Source organism: Orbicella faveolata, unplaced genomic scaffold, assembly GCF_042242905.1.
Source record: "Orbicella faveolata isolate gen_17 unplaced genomic scaffold, um_ofav_v1 contig_47, whole genome shotgun sequence".
Taxonomy (NCBI): domain Eukaryota; kingdom Metazoa; phylum Cnidaria; class Anthozoa; order Scleractinia; family Merulinidae; genus Orbicella; species Orbicella faveolata.
In genome coordinates this window covers 4,398,000-4,415,205 of record NW_028301577.1, presented here as the reverse complement: position 1 = coordinate 4,415,205, position 17,206 = coordinate 4,398,000, and the positions used below count along the sequence as shown (strand labels likewise).

Below are 17,206 nucleotides of genomic sequence, written 5' to 3'. Positions count from 1 at the left end.
AACCTTTTTTTTTATTATTATTTCCTCTCAAACAATAACAGGTTATTTGGTATCCTAAGCAACAACCTAAAAAGACTACAATCATGCGCAGAACATATGGCAGCTATGGCGATCTCAACGAGGACGCACTTGAAGCTGAAGATTGTGACAATCTACCGCTGATTGGTGATCCTGAGAGCTCAATAGAGGAAGTAGACAGAGGATCCGTAGAGGAAATGGCTTCCGTGTGTACATTAGTCAGACCGAATTTTGAATTCCGCGCCAGATTACGCGACATTCCACGCTGCCAGTTGCTTTGTATTGCTTATCAGCTTCTAGCCGTAGCAGTTTTCAGCGTGTGCGTATGCGTCACCACCCAGCACGCGTGGGGAATGTTCGCGCCAATTGCGGTCGCCGTTGTACTGTTTGGCGCGTTTTTATATCGGAATTACCGCGAGGGGCGGATGCACTTCGCTGACCCCATAATGGCCTGGCTGAACAGCTGCTGCGAAGATCAACCCGTGCAGTTCACGTGGGTAACACGTGATGCAGAAGACTGATCAAGAAGGCAGTTTTTTCGTAGGTCAAAAGAGGGGAAAGTCATTCGATGACGACACTAAATGATCGCTGATGATGCGTACAAGTCCAGAACTCAGGCTGTTTGCATCGCTATACTTGGTGGCGCTCGTCGTGGAATAACCCAGTTACATACTCTAATTCGACATGCAAATATAGACTAGTACGATTTTGACCACAAAGTGAAAAGGAAAATAATGCATTCTCGTCGTGATTTGGCATATTAAGTTTTAAAAAGGTCTAGGCTGCTTAAAAAAAGGCTTACCGTAGAATTCCGAAAGTAACGGCTCCTCTGAAAATAACGGCTCCCTGAAAGTAACGTTAATTTTTTACCTTCCTATTGAACCGTGAAAGTAACGGTCCCCCCGAAAGTAGCGGCCCACCCGAAAGTAGCGGCCCTTTGACGAAGTCACCAAAGGGGGAATTCTGATCTCAAGCGCAATGCGGATAGAGCTGCGTGACAGCATGACCGAACAGCTTGAAGAATTATTTGTGATTTTATTTCGAACTTAACTGAAGTTTTCTTAAAACTATGATATATGAACTGTATTTCTCCAGCAGCAGAGTCAAATGATACACTGTAGTGTAATTAGTTGCATCGCGATACTTTCGCCCTACAGTACCAACGTTTAGGGTCTCTTTTTTTGTACGCACATAAACGGAACTTTTAAAATTTCATGTGTTACACGTCCACTTTGTCTGAAACAACTGTTAGCGTGCAAAAGTTTTTTAACCATCCGAAAGTAACGGCTACCCGAAAGTAGCGGCCCCCTTTGCCTGCTAAATCCGAAAGTAACGGGAATTGTTACTTTCGGAATTCTACGATACGTTGCATAAAAAGCGAGCGAAGCAAGATTCTAGAGAGTTCTATAGAATACTGTAGGATATCATTTATTACCTCTCAAGTAATTAACAGAAAGGTCCTGTATTCTTGCAGTGAATACAGATAGAATCTATTAATCTTTACACCCGACTGCTTAACTGTGTGTTAATGTTGTTAAGAGACATCAGATATAGATCACCCTTGGAAGATTTACTCATTGATCATGGACGAGGTGTGGAGTATGGACTTTTCAGTGGGCCACGTAGCGGACGGGACATCTCTGAACCTCGCGGGGGACGCAGTGCCGCCTACTCTGAAACATGAAACTACCCTCGTGGAGGACTTGCCGTGGGAAATGGGCCTCGAGGAGCTAGGAGCGCAGTCATTAACTCTATGTCTGGTCTTAGGGGTGGGAGGGCCATCTTATCAGAGGGTACCATGTGGGCTAACAGTGGAGCGCGTAACACAGGGCCACGCGGAGGAAGGAGGGTAAGGAACAGCAAGGCTGAGAAAGCTGGACCTCGAGGTGGTCGGAGTACGTCCGAGAATAAAAAACTGAGAAGCGTGAGGCCACCAGCACTACAGCGGCTGAGAAGACACTTGCCAAAAAAGGAGAGGAAAGAGACTCTAAGGAGGCAGATGTTGATTTGCAAAAGATTGATAAACAGCTGACAAAGTCCATCTGAGCGCAAACTTACCATGCAGGTTATCGTCCAGTTTATAAGGTAAATCCTTTTACTAGAAATATTAAAAGTATTGTTAGCCGACGTTTCGATGCATCAAGCATTATTCTCAAGACTGAGGTCGTTAATGTTAATGTCAAAGTTGTTATTTACGAGTTGGGTTCGAAATGGATTGCAGTATGCCTGGATTACGTTAATAACAACTTTGACTCTAACATTAACGACCTCAGTCTTGAAACTGATGCTTGATGCATCGAAACGTCGGTTGACAATACTTTTTATCTCTCTTGTCAAATGCTTCAACAAGCAAATTATTTAACCTCTTTAGTATTTCAAATTAATTTGCACTCGGGTTTCATTAACAAAAGAGTGATTTAAAACCAATCAGAACCAAATAAACAGTCGCAAAAACTGTCTGCTATCGACGGAACCAAGTAGTGATTGACTTAATCAAGTTTATATGTGATTCAATTGGCTAAGAAGCGATATCTTTTCCTTGTTTTCCAAAGAAAGGAGCTATTATGATTCGATGCATTTTTTCTTCCGTTTCATTCGCCGAGTGCCCACCAGGTGACTTGCAAATAACTTCTTGCAAACAATGGCCTGAGCCTGCGTTCCGTCTAAACTTTTTGCTGCAAATAATTTTCTGCTCATGTGTAATTGTAGCCACGCTTCGGTGAAAAATGGCAATTGTGGTCAAAAAAGAAAACAATTATTGGGCTTAGTTATCGAAAAATATCATTTGTCAGTCGCTGATCAGTTAATTATTAGCCTCACCCTTCGGCCTCGGAACTAGTAATTGATCTGCTCTCCACTGACAAATCATGATGTTTTGCTCAATCTCGTCCAATAATTGTTAAATGTAAGACACAGAAAGTTTATTTCTAGTATAGCAAGTGCAATTTTAAATAAGTTAGATATGCCTATATGGCTTTTGCCTTGTCTTTTTTCAGTTTTTATTTCTTTTTTATTTAAATTTCTTTTTTAATTAAATCAATGGTATTAGAGTATGAACCGGTCTGCCTTGGACTTCTGATAAATTAATATGTAAACACATGTGGAAATTTTTTACGATATCGCGAGTATCTTCCAGAAAAAGCTTCTCTCGAAGCATAACAACGCAGCACAATCTAACTGTGACTTTTTTTTCTTTCATTTTCTTTTCTTTTAAGGTCAACGTCCATGCAAGTAGCGGGATAAAATGACCCAAGAGGGATCTACTAAAACTCATATGACGTCAAGTTGAAACACGATGAATAATATTAAGCGAATAATCAGACCGGTAGAACAGAAAATATTGCTTTTCAGTGTCAAAAATATATATCCACACTGTGTAAACTGCTAAAATTAAGTTGCTTTCCCTCAACTTTATAAAGACGAGAATGAAATATTTTGAACTGTTCAGAAAGGAATGTAACGAGGTTAAAGGAAATTAATAAAATTGTAGAAGCCAAGTTCGTCTCATAATGGTGCTTCTTTTTATTTTATTGAACTGGAACAAAGAACTGAAGGGGAGAATGAATGAGGGAACGGAACTAATGAACCAATGAAAGCTGAGAAAATGTAGCCTGCAGAACAGGCGGATTAGCAGGGCAGAGAATTAAACGCGATACACGAGCGCGGAGCGCGCCCCCGAGCGCGAAGCGCGAGACGAGCTCGTGTATCGCGTTTCGCTCTCTGGCCTGCTAATCCGCCTGTTCTGCAGGTTAAGAAAATGAAAATGTGATCGTAAGGGAGAATGAAAAAGTAAACTATTAAGCGAATGAGAGATTGAAGGATTAATTAGGATGAGGGCATGAACGAGCGAACGAAAAATTAAGTAAAATCTGTGTTCTTCCTACATCCATTGTCCAACCTCGTTCCCACGGCTGTGTAAAAGCCCTGCCTGGGAACGAGGTTGTGAGTTGTATGACTGACCGGGATAAATGGCTAAAGGAATAAGCAAATATGTTTCCCTGGGCTGCCTGTCAGCATCAATCAAAGGCTGAATACTCGAAGTATTTTTCATTGTATGCGGTAATTAAAAGAGGACCCAAAGAGCGTTTTAAAATACTATCCCAGTTTATCCGCCTCTGCGGTGCTCTCGGATTTTCAGGCAAAGATCTTCAATACTAAAAATTTTGTACTTGCAACAGATTTCCACCAGATAAGCTCTTGATTTCCAGTTATATCTACATAAACGTAACAAATAACAAAATGTCCCCTCCAGTGTATAGACAAGCGGCAGATCTTCCTCCCAACCCCACCCCATCCTGTTAGCTCTCTGGTGAGTCATTTCCAGGTTTTTTCAGGTTAGTCCCCAATACCCGCGCATATAAAAACTTCCGGTTTCTCTTTCAAGATGGCGAGTTCCCTCGTTCGCGGGGCCAAGTGAACATGCCATTAGGGACAGCGCGTCTCCCAACCCCAAAATGCTTTGGAAACGAAAGAATATCGAGGTCGAAATGTATTATGGACCAAAATATAACAAGATAGCGGGAACCTGGTCTCTAACATTAGTAGGCCTGGTTAATTTTATCATTTTTAGAGGGTAAGGTAAATCCTGAATAAAATTTTTCACTTGAATTGCTCCAAGCATTGTTCAATATTTATGTATAGAATGATCCTTGCAAAGTTGAGCCGTCGACAGGGCAAACCCAGTGCTTACAATACTGAGGTGGTTTTCGAAAGCTTTTCGCCAGCCCAAAACTCGGCGAGAAATCGATCGACAAATTCAAAGCCATGATCTGGGACAATCCTACTGACGATATGCTACCAAGTTACGGTAAGTCTTTTTCAAAGAAAAATTAAGAAATGACTTCATGTGGAGTGATGTCGTGATGTGTAGGCTTATTTTTCCAGGTATATCCTGAACTAGTACTGGAACCGGCTAAAATATGCAATAAAGTTTGTGTAATTTTAAAGATAAACAAAACGAAAATGCGTGCACGGGCCCGAAAAAGTAAAATGATGTAAAATAGAAAATGGGATATGCTTATTTTGTAGCTGAAAAAATGCGATTAGGGTTTTACACATGGTGTAGAAGGGTGGAAAGGGGGTGGGGGGGTGGGGGGTTGGGGGATGCCATCTCCAATACAGTATCACAGTTTTGTTGAATTAGAAAGCAGTGACGCTTAGAACTTTATAATCTTATATACATCTTTGTCCGCTAGCAGCCCACTCCAACTCTACTTTTTGAGGTCTATTACCCCACTCCCTTAGAAAATATTTAATAAAGCCAGATGAAAAGTATATCATGTTGTTACTAATTAACAGGATTGACTGCAGATGAGCTTACCTGTCTTGCTGCATCGGGAATGCAAGGCTGGGTCTATACTGATCACGTCACATGGGTGTTAAAACAGCTTAATGACATGCAAAATGATACCATGCTACTATGTCCAGCGTCGTTGTTAATATCCACAACGAGATGATGAGGAAAGCTAAGTTACTTAACCCTGGACCATTAAAAAGGCTGGTTTTCACTCTGAATGTGGGACAAAGGAATGGCAAAACTTTCATTGGCAACCCTCAAAATGGTGGTAATCATTGGGTACTGGTAGATGTTGAGCTGCGACCTTTCATGAAGATCATATACTGTAAGATGCTGGCTTGGCAACCTCCCCCAGACATCATTGATGTCGTCAATGATTTTGCACGGTACATTCCACAAGTTGGAAAGCACAAAAAGAGTCATTTGGTGCTTGCCCACTCTCCCAGTGCGACTAATTGGCAGGGTCATGAATGTGACCGGTGATGCCGTAACTATTCCCTGCAGAGTTGCACTGATATATGTGGTGTTATTACTCTGGTGAACACAGCTGTGGTAGCCTTGCACAGCCCTCTTTTCTGATGGTTAACAGGTCCAGTGATCAAAGAATCAATCTTCTTGCAACACCTGACCCAATACTGTGTCGCCCATGAGCAGAGACGAAGCCGTATTCTTGTCAGTGTGAAACAAAGTTTTAGTTTGTTTATTGTGGAAGTGTCACAACTTCTGCTGATGACCACTCCATCTTTCCCTCACCCCCATTAGTGGTCATTATATGGTTTTACACATTGTGCTGGCATTATTTTGAGCATAATAGTGAGGCAAAAGAATCTAGCATTACGCAGGAATAACAGTGACAAAACCTGGCCGATGTCTTTTGAGCATAATATATAGTGAGATTTTTTGATCATCAAGCATTTGCATAATGACAACAAATTTGAGCATTATGTGTAAAACCCTATTTCATGACCCATTTCCAGTACTATTCTGATATTTACAACACATGTTTGCAAACACAAAATCCTTTAACAACAGAAAGACAACAATGTTGCAAAGGAATACTCCTTCTAACATGAACCAAATGCACTGCCCCATGAAAAATGCAGGACATGTGGTTAGTGTAGTACAAAGATAGAAGAGTGCTTTTAGAAACCTTTTGACCTAAGTTTTCATCTCTAAAATGGCCCTTGTGATATGATCAGTAGCAGGCTGTACATGTTTTTGTGACGATTTGACCAGCTAGAGATAACTGTGCAACCTGACACTAGCCTTCTAGCAGGCTACTGCCATATTGGCTTATGATATTGGCTTATGTTATCCACAGGTCTTTAGCTTCTTCATTGTGAAGAACATCATCATAATTTACTTCTATCAAAATGAAAAAGATCACCAGGGATAATGAAAACCTAGATCTACAGGTCCCTTGGCAAAATTGTTTGTTTGATGCTGTGCTAAATAGAGAAGATGATATCATTATTTAGAGCATTTAGTGCAGGAAACATTTTCACACTAGAAAATATATGAAATCATTACAGGTCAGACTAGTGAAATTTTAAAAGCTGATTCTAACTGTTTCTGGACGACCTATATGGAACATGCCAGGTCTCTTTCAATTGAAATCATTTTGTTATTAGCAAAAAAGGACAGAGCAGTCATTCAAGACTATTCCAGCAGCTTGTATTAATAATAATATTAGACCATGTTTTTGATGTTCTGTAAAATAGAACAGGGATAAGGATGTGAAATCATTATTGGCATGAGGTGAAACTAGTCTTGTGTTTCACACATTTAATTTCAGTGAGCTATCACAATACTGGGCATCGTGCTTTGCATAAATATTTGATCAATCAGCTCATTTCTGTAGGATTTTTATCAACTTGATCCCCACCACAGATATATGCTTGTACATGTACATGTAAGTCCTGAACGGCACAGTGCGAACTATATTGATTTTGCAACAAGTTTACTATTAATTTAATATTTTTTTGCCATACATGGCTCGAGTAACATTCTAAGGAAAATTGGACTCTGAGTACATGTCTGACATCTACCGTCATTTCAATATTGTCATATAGTTATTTCATATTGTTCTAGAGTTTTTACTGCTTTTAAGCAACAAATCTGAAACAAACATTACATGCAGAAACAAAAAAAAAAAAACAGATAAATATTATTATATATTATATTATATATTTTCAGGCTTTCAATGTTGGTATGTGTATGGAATTATAATGGGATTACGGTATGAAATTCTGTATTGCTGCATTAAATACACGACAAGCCGTTATGATTATTGTTAATCAAATTAAAGAAACTACATATAATTTCCACATACACAACACAAGCTAAGGTTCGTTTACTAGTAACAAATAGGTCAATGAATTGCAAGATAATAAATACCGTGGTGCACAACTGATCTGATGAGCAAAAATTTCTGTGACTGAGACGTTCGAGGGATAATTTGTGTTTCCTTTCAGAAATATTTCGAGAAAACGTGGGCTGGTGGTCGCTAACTGCGTTTTAAAGCTGCAATCAACCAGGCGTTTCAAGTGTTAGAGACCAGGCTCCCACTATCTGATTATATTTTGGCCCACAATACATTTCGATCTCGATATTCTTTCGTTCCCGATGCATTTTGGGGTTGGGAGACGCGCTGTCCCTAATGGCATGTGCCAAGTGAACAATGCCTCTGACGACTGGTAGATAAGATTATGGCTATCAACTTACTCTACGATAATTGCCGAAAATCATCGCCCAAGGCCGTCTGTGCGTTCGCTAATGTGTGCGGTTATATCAGCTGTACCATTTGGTTCGGTGTTTTGGTTCCTCAAATATGGAAGAACTGGAAACGGCGTTCGGTCGAAGGCCTCAGCGTTCTGTGGGCTACTGCTAACTTTACAGCCTCGCTAGTGAACTGTTTCTTCGCTTTTTCGATCGAATTGCCTGTGTACATTAGAATATCGGCGGTGTACATGCCAGTTCTAGAGTTTATCATCCTTCTACAGTTTTGTTTTTTCTCGAAGCATTCTGTTCAGATGGTTCGTTATGGGACAGGTTGTTTCCTAATATGGGTTGCTGTGATTAGCTTGGAGCTTTCCGTTACTGACGTTGAAGGAAAAGTCCAGTGGCTAGCAATTGTGCTATGGTCCATCGAGTCATTTCCTCAGGTATGCAGTGTAAAATTAATTATGCTTCATTAAAATTACAAAACCTCCTAAAGATTCGTCAACTACAGTTTTGATGGTTCATACAAATTGAGATTTGCAGGTCGATCATCAAAATGGGGAAAGTCTCTGTGTATGATCAGATTCTCATAACAATTTTCATAGCTCAGCTAGTGGATTACAAACACTTCATCTTTCCCCAGGGATCCACATTGGTTTTTTCTCGAAGTTGTCAGCCAGGCAAGTATGCCGGATGACATACTTGCCCTGGCGATATATTTTACTTGCCGTTCAATAGGGAAGAATTGCAAGTGAACAACATGTAAATAAAGGGTGCTTACCATTTGTCAGAGTTGACCAGTTGGGAAGACCATTGAATATGATGGTAAGGGTTTTTCTAAAGTCAGCAAACCAACCAAATGAGATGGTGCTTACCATTTGCAAGTTGATTTCTCGTAATTGTTTTTGGCTGATGAGAGACTGGAAACTGGAAAATTTACCAAATGGTAAGGAAATATCCATCGTTCTGAGGACTACCTCTGGAGGTAGTCCACAATTTCCGAACGGATTTTACGGAAAATTACTGTTCTATTTGACTTTCAATCGAAATTTCTGTTTTTTTTTTCTAAATGGTAAGTACCCAGCAAGTTTACTTTTTTAGTATTTTCATGTGACCAGTGTCGCAGAACATGATGTCCGTAGTTGTGGCAGTTGATGTTAAGGAGTCAGCAGACACAGAAAATCCAGTTACAACTGAAAATCAAGGCCTCTCCGACTGCCATGAGGCTGAAACAAGGTTCATACTCATTTTGGGCTTTTGAAATTCCATGACTTTCCGTGACCTTTTCCATGATCTTTCCGAGTTTTCCATGACCTATGTTAAGCAGTTGTTCTGTGAAGTATTGTCAAAACAATCTATTATTTAGGGTATTTTCCCACATTATGACACATAAAATGCGTGCTAGTGTTTTTTTTCCCACTGGAATTAACTGGTTTTCTGACTTGTCTGTTGTTTTTTCAATGTTTGATTTTTTTTTCAACTGTTCATTCTCAGAAAGTTTATTGCTTTTCCACAACTTTCCATGACCCACTCTCCAATTTCATGACTTTCCAGGCCTGGAAAATGAAATTATTAAATTGCGTGACTTTCCGGGTTTTCCATGACCCATACAAACCCTGCTGAAAGGAACGCTTTCGCTCTTCCTGCTTGTATTTGGATTGTTCTTCCGAAGTGTTAACATTCCTAAACACCACGTCGTGATCAAAACAGCTGATGTGATCATGCTACATGTTTCAGTGGATGCAGCTGCAGTGCAGACTATCAGCTGTTGACAAATTGAAAATTGGAAATACCACATCATCCAAGATGGTGGAACAAAATGATGATGAAGCTGCAAATCTTTCTTGGTTTTCTAAAAGTTCCAAATGGATAACAAGTGGTTAGAATGCAGGGAACCCATAAGAAAATTTAAGAAATGTTTTATATTTTGGTTAAGTCAAACTAAACTCGTCCAGTGGACGACTTTTCGTATTGTTTTGGTTGTCAGTACGATTTTTTAGGCGTCTGGGATGACTGGACGTCTGAGAATATAGATCCCTGTTTTCTCCCTGCAAAATAGACTCTGTCAATATAGCAAGATCTCAGTTTGAGATGTAGCTTAATTACTGGGGACACAAAAACACTCCTTAATAAGCAATGTCAACATTTTGTTGGTGTTATCTCATGGAAAAGTTTGAAAGTGCACACCTCCCACAGGCTTCCAGGAATTGGATGTGGAATTGGTCTTAAAATGTAGGTGTCAACAGATGTTTGTTGAGGAGGAGTGTGTGATGAGCTTTATTATGAATGTGTGTATATACCAACTTGTGCAACAGAGTGCAAATTTATTTCATCACAAGCTGATCCAGTCATTGCAGAATTAAGTGCTGATCTTCAGCCATTGTAGCAAATGGTAATATTAAATTCCAATGATTTGCAGTAAGTGTTGACGTTTTTATGCCCAGTCTGAATCTTTTACTTTCTGATGTTGTATTGAAGCCTCCACTAAAGTTTACCTCCCTAAAAGTTTAAATTTACCAAGTAACTACACACATGAAGTTGCACATCTTTGTTCTTGACCACCTTAGAGGGTAATTAATACCATACAGTTTCAAAAGCAATGACCTTTCAATTGGTACTTTTGGATTTAGCTGTGGATTTAGAATGCCAAGACATGTACCACTTGTAGGCCAAGCCATGTTAATGTAAGGGGAGTTAACTCCGATGCACACTTAAGTGTTCAATCAAAGGCAAAGAGTAGAGGGTAGTGATCATAGTAACAGCTGAAGTCTACATCAGGCCAGTGGCCCATACAGCCGGAGCTTCTGCCCTCCCCCCTGTTGGGTGGGCGGGTGGGCTGCTGGTCCATTGTAGGGTTATCCCCCAACATTTAAATTCACTGGTGCCCATTTATACACCTGTGTGGAGAGAGGTACTATGAGAGTAAGGTGTCTTGCCATGAGGACCACAATGCAATGACCCTGACTAGGAGGTACCAACTTAAACTGAACCAATTAACTAAGCTGACAAGTTGCCCTGCTTTGAACAACACTCTGTCAGCCTAGGGTAACAAACTTGTGTCTTACACTTAAACTCATACTTCTATTTAGCTCTTGTAAATTAGGTATGAAGATCATCCTGGCAAACCTAATAAAATCGTATTATATTGAATTGTACTAACCAAAGGTTAACCAACCTCTTTTTGACATCTGGACCCAGTCAAATAACTCTGACTTAACTATATGGGGAGGCAGTTGTTATCAAGCAAAGTTTTATAGGGGAGGCCTGCTCTGAAGTTCAAACCCTCATGCTTTTTTGTACCATTTTTGACAAGTGGTAGCCCCTTCATACATGTGTACCTTCCAAAGAAAATTGTTTCTTTGTTACTTGCCTATAGTAGGCACCTTCAGTTGCATCCCTTTTCTATGCCTTTTTTGTAGACAGAGTCTTTTTGGAAAAGCCACTTTAAATTCCAAACCAACAGTTTTCCCTAACCCTTTTCTATACTTCAAGTGGTCGTTAAAATTCCTGCCCTTTACTATACCCGAACTTAATTTGGAGGTACTCTCAGCTTTTGGATCGAGCCTCCTCATATAGCTCATTATTGGAATTTCAGGACTTTTCCCTCCTTCCACGGGTATATCATTATGACAATCTACAAATTGGCAGATCTATACTGAGACTTGTCAGGGGGACACATGAGAGAGTTTGACACCAGTCATGATGGTGAAGTTTGTCAATTTCAGGTTATTTTGAACATGCGCCTGCGAACAACAAGTGGTCAAGCCACTCCTTCCATTGTGCTGGGGCTGACGGGTAAAACATTTGATGTCCTGTCAAACTATCTTTTGCTGTTCCCACCACAATATGTTGTCATGACATATTTCTCAAGTACTCTGGCTTATATCAATGGAATACAGGTAATCAGTGGCTGGAGAGTATGTTGATAGATTAGCCAGCTAATGACTATGCTGTGATCTTTCTTCCTGGTAACATATCTAATTTTTTTTTGAAAGTGAAAAGAAACTGTAACACAAAGATGTCTATTACTTATTCTTAGTCATTCAAAAAACTTGGGTTTTAGAACAATAACCGATGACATTGTTTTCAATCAATTAGCCTTGTAAAGGGCCACTAGCAGTAAACTTCAACCTGTGTGATTAGCAAAATATCTTTTTATTATTGGAAGGCCGTGTCACTTCATTTCCGGTGCTGAAGGTAACCTTACTAATTTGGAGAGACCAAGGGACAAGATTGTAGGGCGCCTTGTGGTTCTTAAACACACATTTGAACCTTTCAAGAGAATTCTAAACTTGCATTTCTGGCTGGTAGCTTGATTAAGTTCCACAGGTTTCTCATCACTTTGAACTGGATAGTTTCTGTGACCCAGACATTTTGCTAATAAGACAGGATAAGAGTTACCCAGTTTGACAACTTTCTGATGATTTTTGTTTCAATTGACATATCAAACCCTACGAAGGGTGAGTGGTGTAGTTGACATGACAACGTACCGCCCGCACCTGCCAACTTCTTGTAACTTGATTGGTCGAATCAGGCGGAATCCATGAGATTGTTGTCAAAAAGGTGTCCGAAAAGATACATGAAGCAGTACGGCGCGCAGTACGGCGCGCAGTACGACGCGCAGTACGGCGCGCAGTACGCAACTTGTTGTATGACGGCTAACCTTTTTTTTTATTATTATTTCCTCTCAAACAATAACAGGTTATTTGGTATCCTAAGCAACAACCTAAAAAGACTACAATCATGCGCAGAACATACGGCAGCTATGGCGATCTCAACGAGGACGCACTTGAAGCTGAAGATTGTGACAATCTACCGCTGATTGGTGATCCTGAGAGCTCAATAGAGGAAGTAGACAGAGGATCCGTAGAGGAAATGGCTTCCGTGTGTACATTAGTCAGACCGAATTTTGAATTCCGCGCCAGATTACGCGACATTCCACGCTGCCAGTTGCTTTGTATTGCTTATCAGCTTCTAGCCGTAGCAGTTTTCAGCGTGTGCGTATGCGTCACCACCCAGCACGCGTGGGGAATGTTCGCGCCAATTGCGGTCGCCGTTGTACTGTTTGGCGCGTTTTTATATCGGAATTACCGCGAGGGGCGGATGCACTTCGCTGACCCCATAATGGCCTGCTGAACAGTTGCTGCGAAGATCAACCCGTGCAGTTCACGTGGGTAACACGTGATGCAGAAGACTGATCAAGAAGGCAGTTTTTTCGTAGGTCAAAAGAGGGGAAAGTCATTCGATGACGACACTAAATGATCGCTGATGATGCGTACAAGTCCAGAACTCACGCTGTTTGCATCGCTATACTTGGTGACGCTCGTCGTGGAATAACCCAGTTACTCTAATTCGACATGCAAATATAGACTAGTACGATTTTGACCACAAAGTGAAAAGGAAAATAATGCATTCTCGTCGTGATTTGGCATATTAAGTTTTAAAAAGGTCTAGGCTGCTTAAAAAAAGGCTTACCGTAGAATTCCGAAAGTAACGGCTCCTCTGAAAATAACGGCTCCCTGAAAGTAACGTTAATTTTTTACCTTCCTATTGAACCGCGAAAGTAACGGTCCCCCCGAAAGTAGCGGCCCTTTGACGAAGTCAGTCACCAAAAGGGGAACTCTGATCTCAAGCGCAATGCGGATGGAGGTGGGTGACTGCATGACCGAACAACTTGAAGAATTATTTGTGATTTTATTTCGAACTTAACTGAATTTTTTTAAAACTATGATATATGAGCTGTATTTCTCCAGCAGCAGAGTCAAATGATACACTGTAGTGTAATCAGTTGCATCGCGATACTTTCGCCCCACAGTACCAACGTTTAGAGTCTTTTTTTTTGTACGCACATAAACGGAACTTTTAAAATTTCATGTGTTACACGTTCACTTTGTCTGAAACAACTGTTACCGTACAAAAGTTTTTTAACCATCCGAAAGTAACGACTACCCGAAAGTAGCGGCCCCCTTTGCCTGCAAAAACGGAAAGTAACGGGGACCGTGACTTTCGGAATTGTACGGTACGTTGCATAAAAAGCGAGCGAAGCAAGATTCTAGAGAGTTCTATAGAATACTGTAGGATATCATTTATTACCTCTCAAATAATTAACAGAAAGGTCCTGTATTCTTGCAGTGAATACAGATAGAATCGATTAATCTTTACACCTGACTGCGTAACTGTGTGTTAATGTTGTTAAGAGACATTAGATATAGATCACCCATGGAAGATTTGATTGATTGATCTCATTCGTTGTTATCAAAATTATATTTTTTATAAGAATTACTTAATTCTTGTATTAATTTTTTATTAACTGTATTAATTATTTATCTTTTAATTGTAGTTATTTTATGTATCTTATTAGTACACGACCCCACAAGCTTGTTAGCTTTGACGTCTTTCATCGTGTATAAATAAAGGTTGTATGTATGTATGTATTTACCCGTTGTTTATGGCCAATAACGACAGCGGTTGATCAGACGAGGTTACTGTAGCCGTTGCTACGGTAACAACGTCCCTTATCCCTAATCCCTTTGCTTTATTCTGCATATAGTTTATCGATTGCATAGATCCCAAATGCTAGGTTAATTGTTGCCGTCATGTGCTACTTAATATAGGTAAGCTAGCTGTTTCAGTTTCCATGATGGACTTCTCAGAGATACTTGAATCATTCTGGCTACTTCCAGTTTGTGTTTTGATACTTCTGACTGCTTGCAGACTCTCTTATATCTTTTGCACTTATAAAGTGAGATTCGAGAGCGTCTCTTGTGCTTCAGCTATTGGCGATAGGCTGTTGGTTGTCTTGTTACCTAATGAAACGAAATGAAATGAAAACGTCCGATTAAATTGTTGATATTTTGATGACTCGATGGAAACGATTCGCTTGTTGCGTTTGCGAAGTGTCTGTGAAGAGGATTTCGATGAAGTTTTGAACGACTAGTAGATTTATACTAAAACAATTAGATTATTCGCTCTCGATTTCTATGCGTGATAGTCACTCGGGCAGCGCCCGGGTGTCACGTGATTAGTTGGGAAATTTGTGGTGATCTTTGGCAGACTTCGGATTAGTTTTGGAGGTCTTCGAAAGCTTGCTAATTATTCGACCATCTTCGAAGGCTTTCGGTGAACTTCGGGCATCTTCAAAATGCCTCGGATGATCGTCGAGAATCTTCGACTTTCTTCCAACTAACTTCATAGATCTTTGTAAGTTGTACTCGTATTTTAATTTGGCACTGATGCTACAGGAAAGCTAAATTCCTTTTTATCCAGTTAGGACTGAGTAATTTTTGCAGGTGTGTAAATAATAGAGTCATGTTAATCGTGCTTTCTAATTCATGAGAAGAGTTAGATGCTGAGCTGTTCTGAAAACGCGTGTGCACTTCCAGCGTTCATAGGTGTTCACAGAAGAAGTTTTTTGTGCACTTTTTCTTCGATGTCTTCTTCTTCGCCCTCTACTTCTGCTTGGAACTCGTTTTTTACTCCCTCTACTCCTACCAATGGAGTATTTGCCTATTAAAATTACTGGCGTACGAGTTTTAGCGGATTTGCGTGTTTTCCACGAATTAGTTGCCATATTACTAGGCAAAGGAAAAGTTTTAAAAGAACTTCATGGAAAGCGCAATGATTTCTGCTTCGTGCATTGCACTGTTCACTTATAGTCGAAGCTTTCCTCAGTTGTGACTTGAAAGTATATTTCGCAATATGTCCATGACAGCGCTTCTGATGGGCCTTAACTTCCAGCAGTAAATAACAGGGTTTAAAGATGAATTAAATAACATCAGGGTCCATGTGTAAATTGCAATTAAAGACATCCTTCTGGGTACATTTGATCCATACAAAGCAATGAAGGCCAGACTAAAACTGTGCGGCAAATAACAGAACAAAAACACGAGATATACGTAGAATGCACCGATTGCAGATTTGCTGGCGCTTGCAACATTTGAAGCCATTTCACCGTTTGGTCCTACTTGCTGTATTTGCAGGGCTTGGATTTGGTTTTTGTGGCGTCGCACGGCCAGATAAATCCTCAAGTATAGGCACGCTGAGGCCACGTAACACGTCACAGTAATAACTGGCAAAACCACATAACTAATATTAATAGAGACCAACAATCTGGATAACGCAAGAAACGTGCTTAACACCCACTTCAAGACTACTACAGCAACAACACGCCTGTGATTCACAAGTTCCTGGTATCTGAGATGAAGATGAATTGCCAAGAATCTATCTAAACTAAGAGATATAACGCCGAAAAACGAAGCTGCAGACAGCACGACGGTGATAAACGTAAATATGGTATAGGCAGCACAAGTTGGATAGCTTTCCATGTTTTGCTGTGACCACTTGATCAGAAATGCGGTGGCAAAAGGATGGCACAGTAAACCAACACCAAGGTCAGTAAAAGAAAGACTCAGAAGCAATGTTCTTAAAGGCTTTGACAAGGAGGAAGCTTTTCTTAGCGCCTGGATTGTGACGCTGTTCAAGACGATGGCGGTAATGGTTAGGAGAACGTTCAAGGCACAGCTAACGATGTACAATGGATAGAAATCTTCAACCTCGGTACCGGTGGGCTGGTATATCAGTAGCTCGTCACAGAGAGGATTTTTCATGATCTTGAATTGCTTCACAGGGAAAGGATATCAGAGGCTGTTTTAGCTCAGCAAAAGGATACTTTCCTAATCTTTCCTATACACAGACAACTTTGCTCTTGTTCCTCTTGTGTAGGCGCTCAAACCAGCTGCCAGGCAGTGGAGAAATAGTACCAATTTAGTTTTGAGCAAACGCGAATAAACGCTGTGTAAATAATTCGACATAAGAGAAAATGCATTTTTCTTCCTTAATTAATGAACTGGAAACACAGACATTCGATCTGACTTCGTTATTCATGACTAATTGTAAATTAAAATATCGTTTTTCATCGATTAAACTCTCCGCCGCCCTTGATTAAGCGCCCAAATGGAACCAGGATATGTAAAATTCCACTCTATCCTCAATTAGTAGTTTAAATGAATGTGTGAACTTAGGGAAGACAGAATTACTTGACGATTGACAAGGGAAAAGCTGAATATAAAATAACTGCTCGGGGTCGCTTAATGGGTTTATATGGTATGAATATTCCTTCACTCTTTTACTAACTGAGTAAATATTCTATATACATTAAAATCTTGTAAACTA

General features: G+C 40.2%; 1 protein-coding gene, 2 long non-coding RNA genes and 1 pseudogene across 4 annotated transcripts; 3 read left to right on the top strand and 1 right to left on the bottom strand.

Moving 5' to 3' along the window:
* The first annotated feature begins 1,652 nt into the window (after positions 1–1,652).
* On the top strand, positions 1,653–3,515 carry LOC149096847 (uncharacterized). Its single transcript, XR_016204316.1, has 2 exons — positions 1,653–2,103; positions 3,234–3,515. It is a non-coding gene; the product is annotated as an uncharacterized LOC149096847 (long non-coding RNA).
* Positions 3,516–4,397: 882 nt separating this feature from the next.
* LOC149096846 (uncharacterized) lies at positions 4,398–7,727 on the top strand. The gene is made up of 2 exons (XR_016204239.1): positions 4,398–4,825; positions 5,317–7,727. It is a non-coding gene; the product is annotated as an uncharacterized LOC149096846 (long non-coding RNA).
* A 140-nt stretch (positions 7,728–7,867) lies between these two features.
* Positions 7,868–14,465, top strand: LOC149096845 (uncharacterized; annotated as a pseudogene). Its single transcript, XR_016204238.1, has 3 exons — positions 7,868–8,478; positions 11,761–11,934; positions 12,737–14,465. The product of XR_016204238.1 is annotated as an uncharacterized LOC149096845 (transcript).
* Positions 14,466–14,837: 372 nt separating this feature from the next.
* Positions 14,838–17,064, bottom strand: LOC149096844 (putative G protein-coupled receptor 45). The gene has a single exon (XM_089279816.1). It carries the CDS (start codon positions 16,639–16,641, stop codon positions 15,703–15,705), a length of 939 nt encoding a protein of 312 aa, XP_089135942.1. The 5' UTR covers positions 16,642–17,064; the 3' UTR covers positions 14,838–15,702.
* Between the last annotated feature and the right edge of the window lie 142 nt (positions 17,065–17,206).

Excerpts from the sequence above, each read along its gene's own strand:
- LOC149096844 (XM_089279816.1), bottom strand. The coding sequence starts at position 16,641 with ATGAAAAATCCTCTCTGTGACGAGCTACTGATATACCAGCCCACCGGT.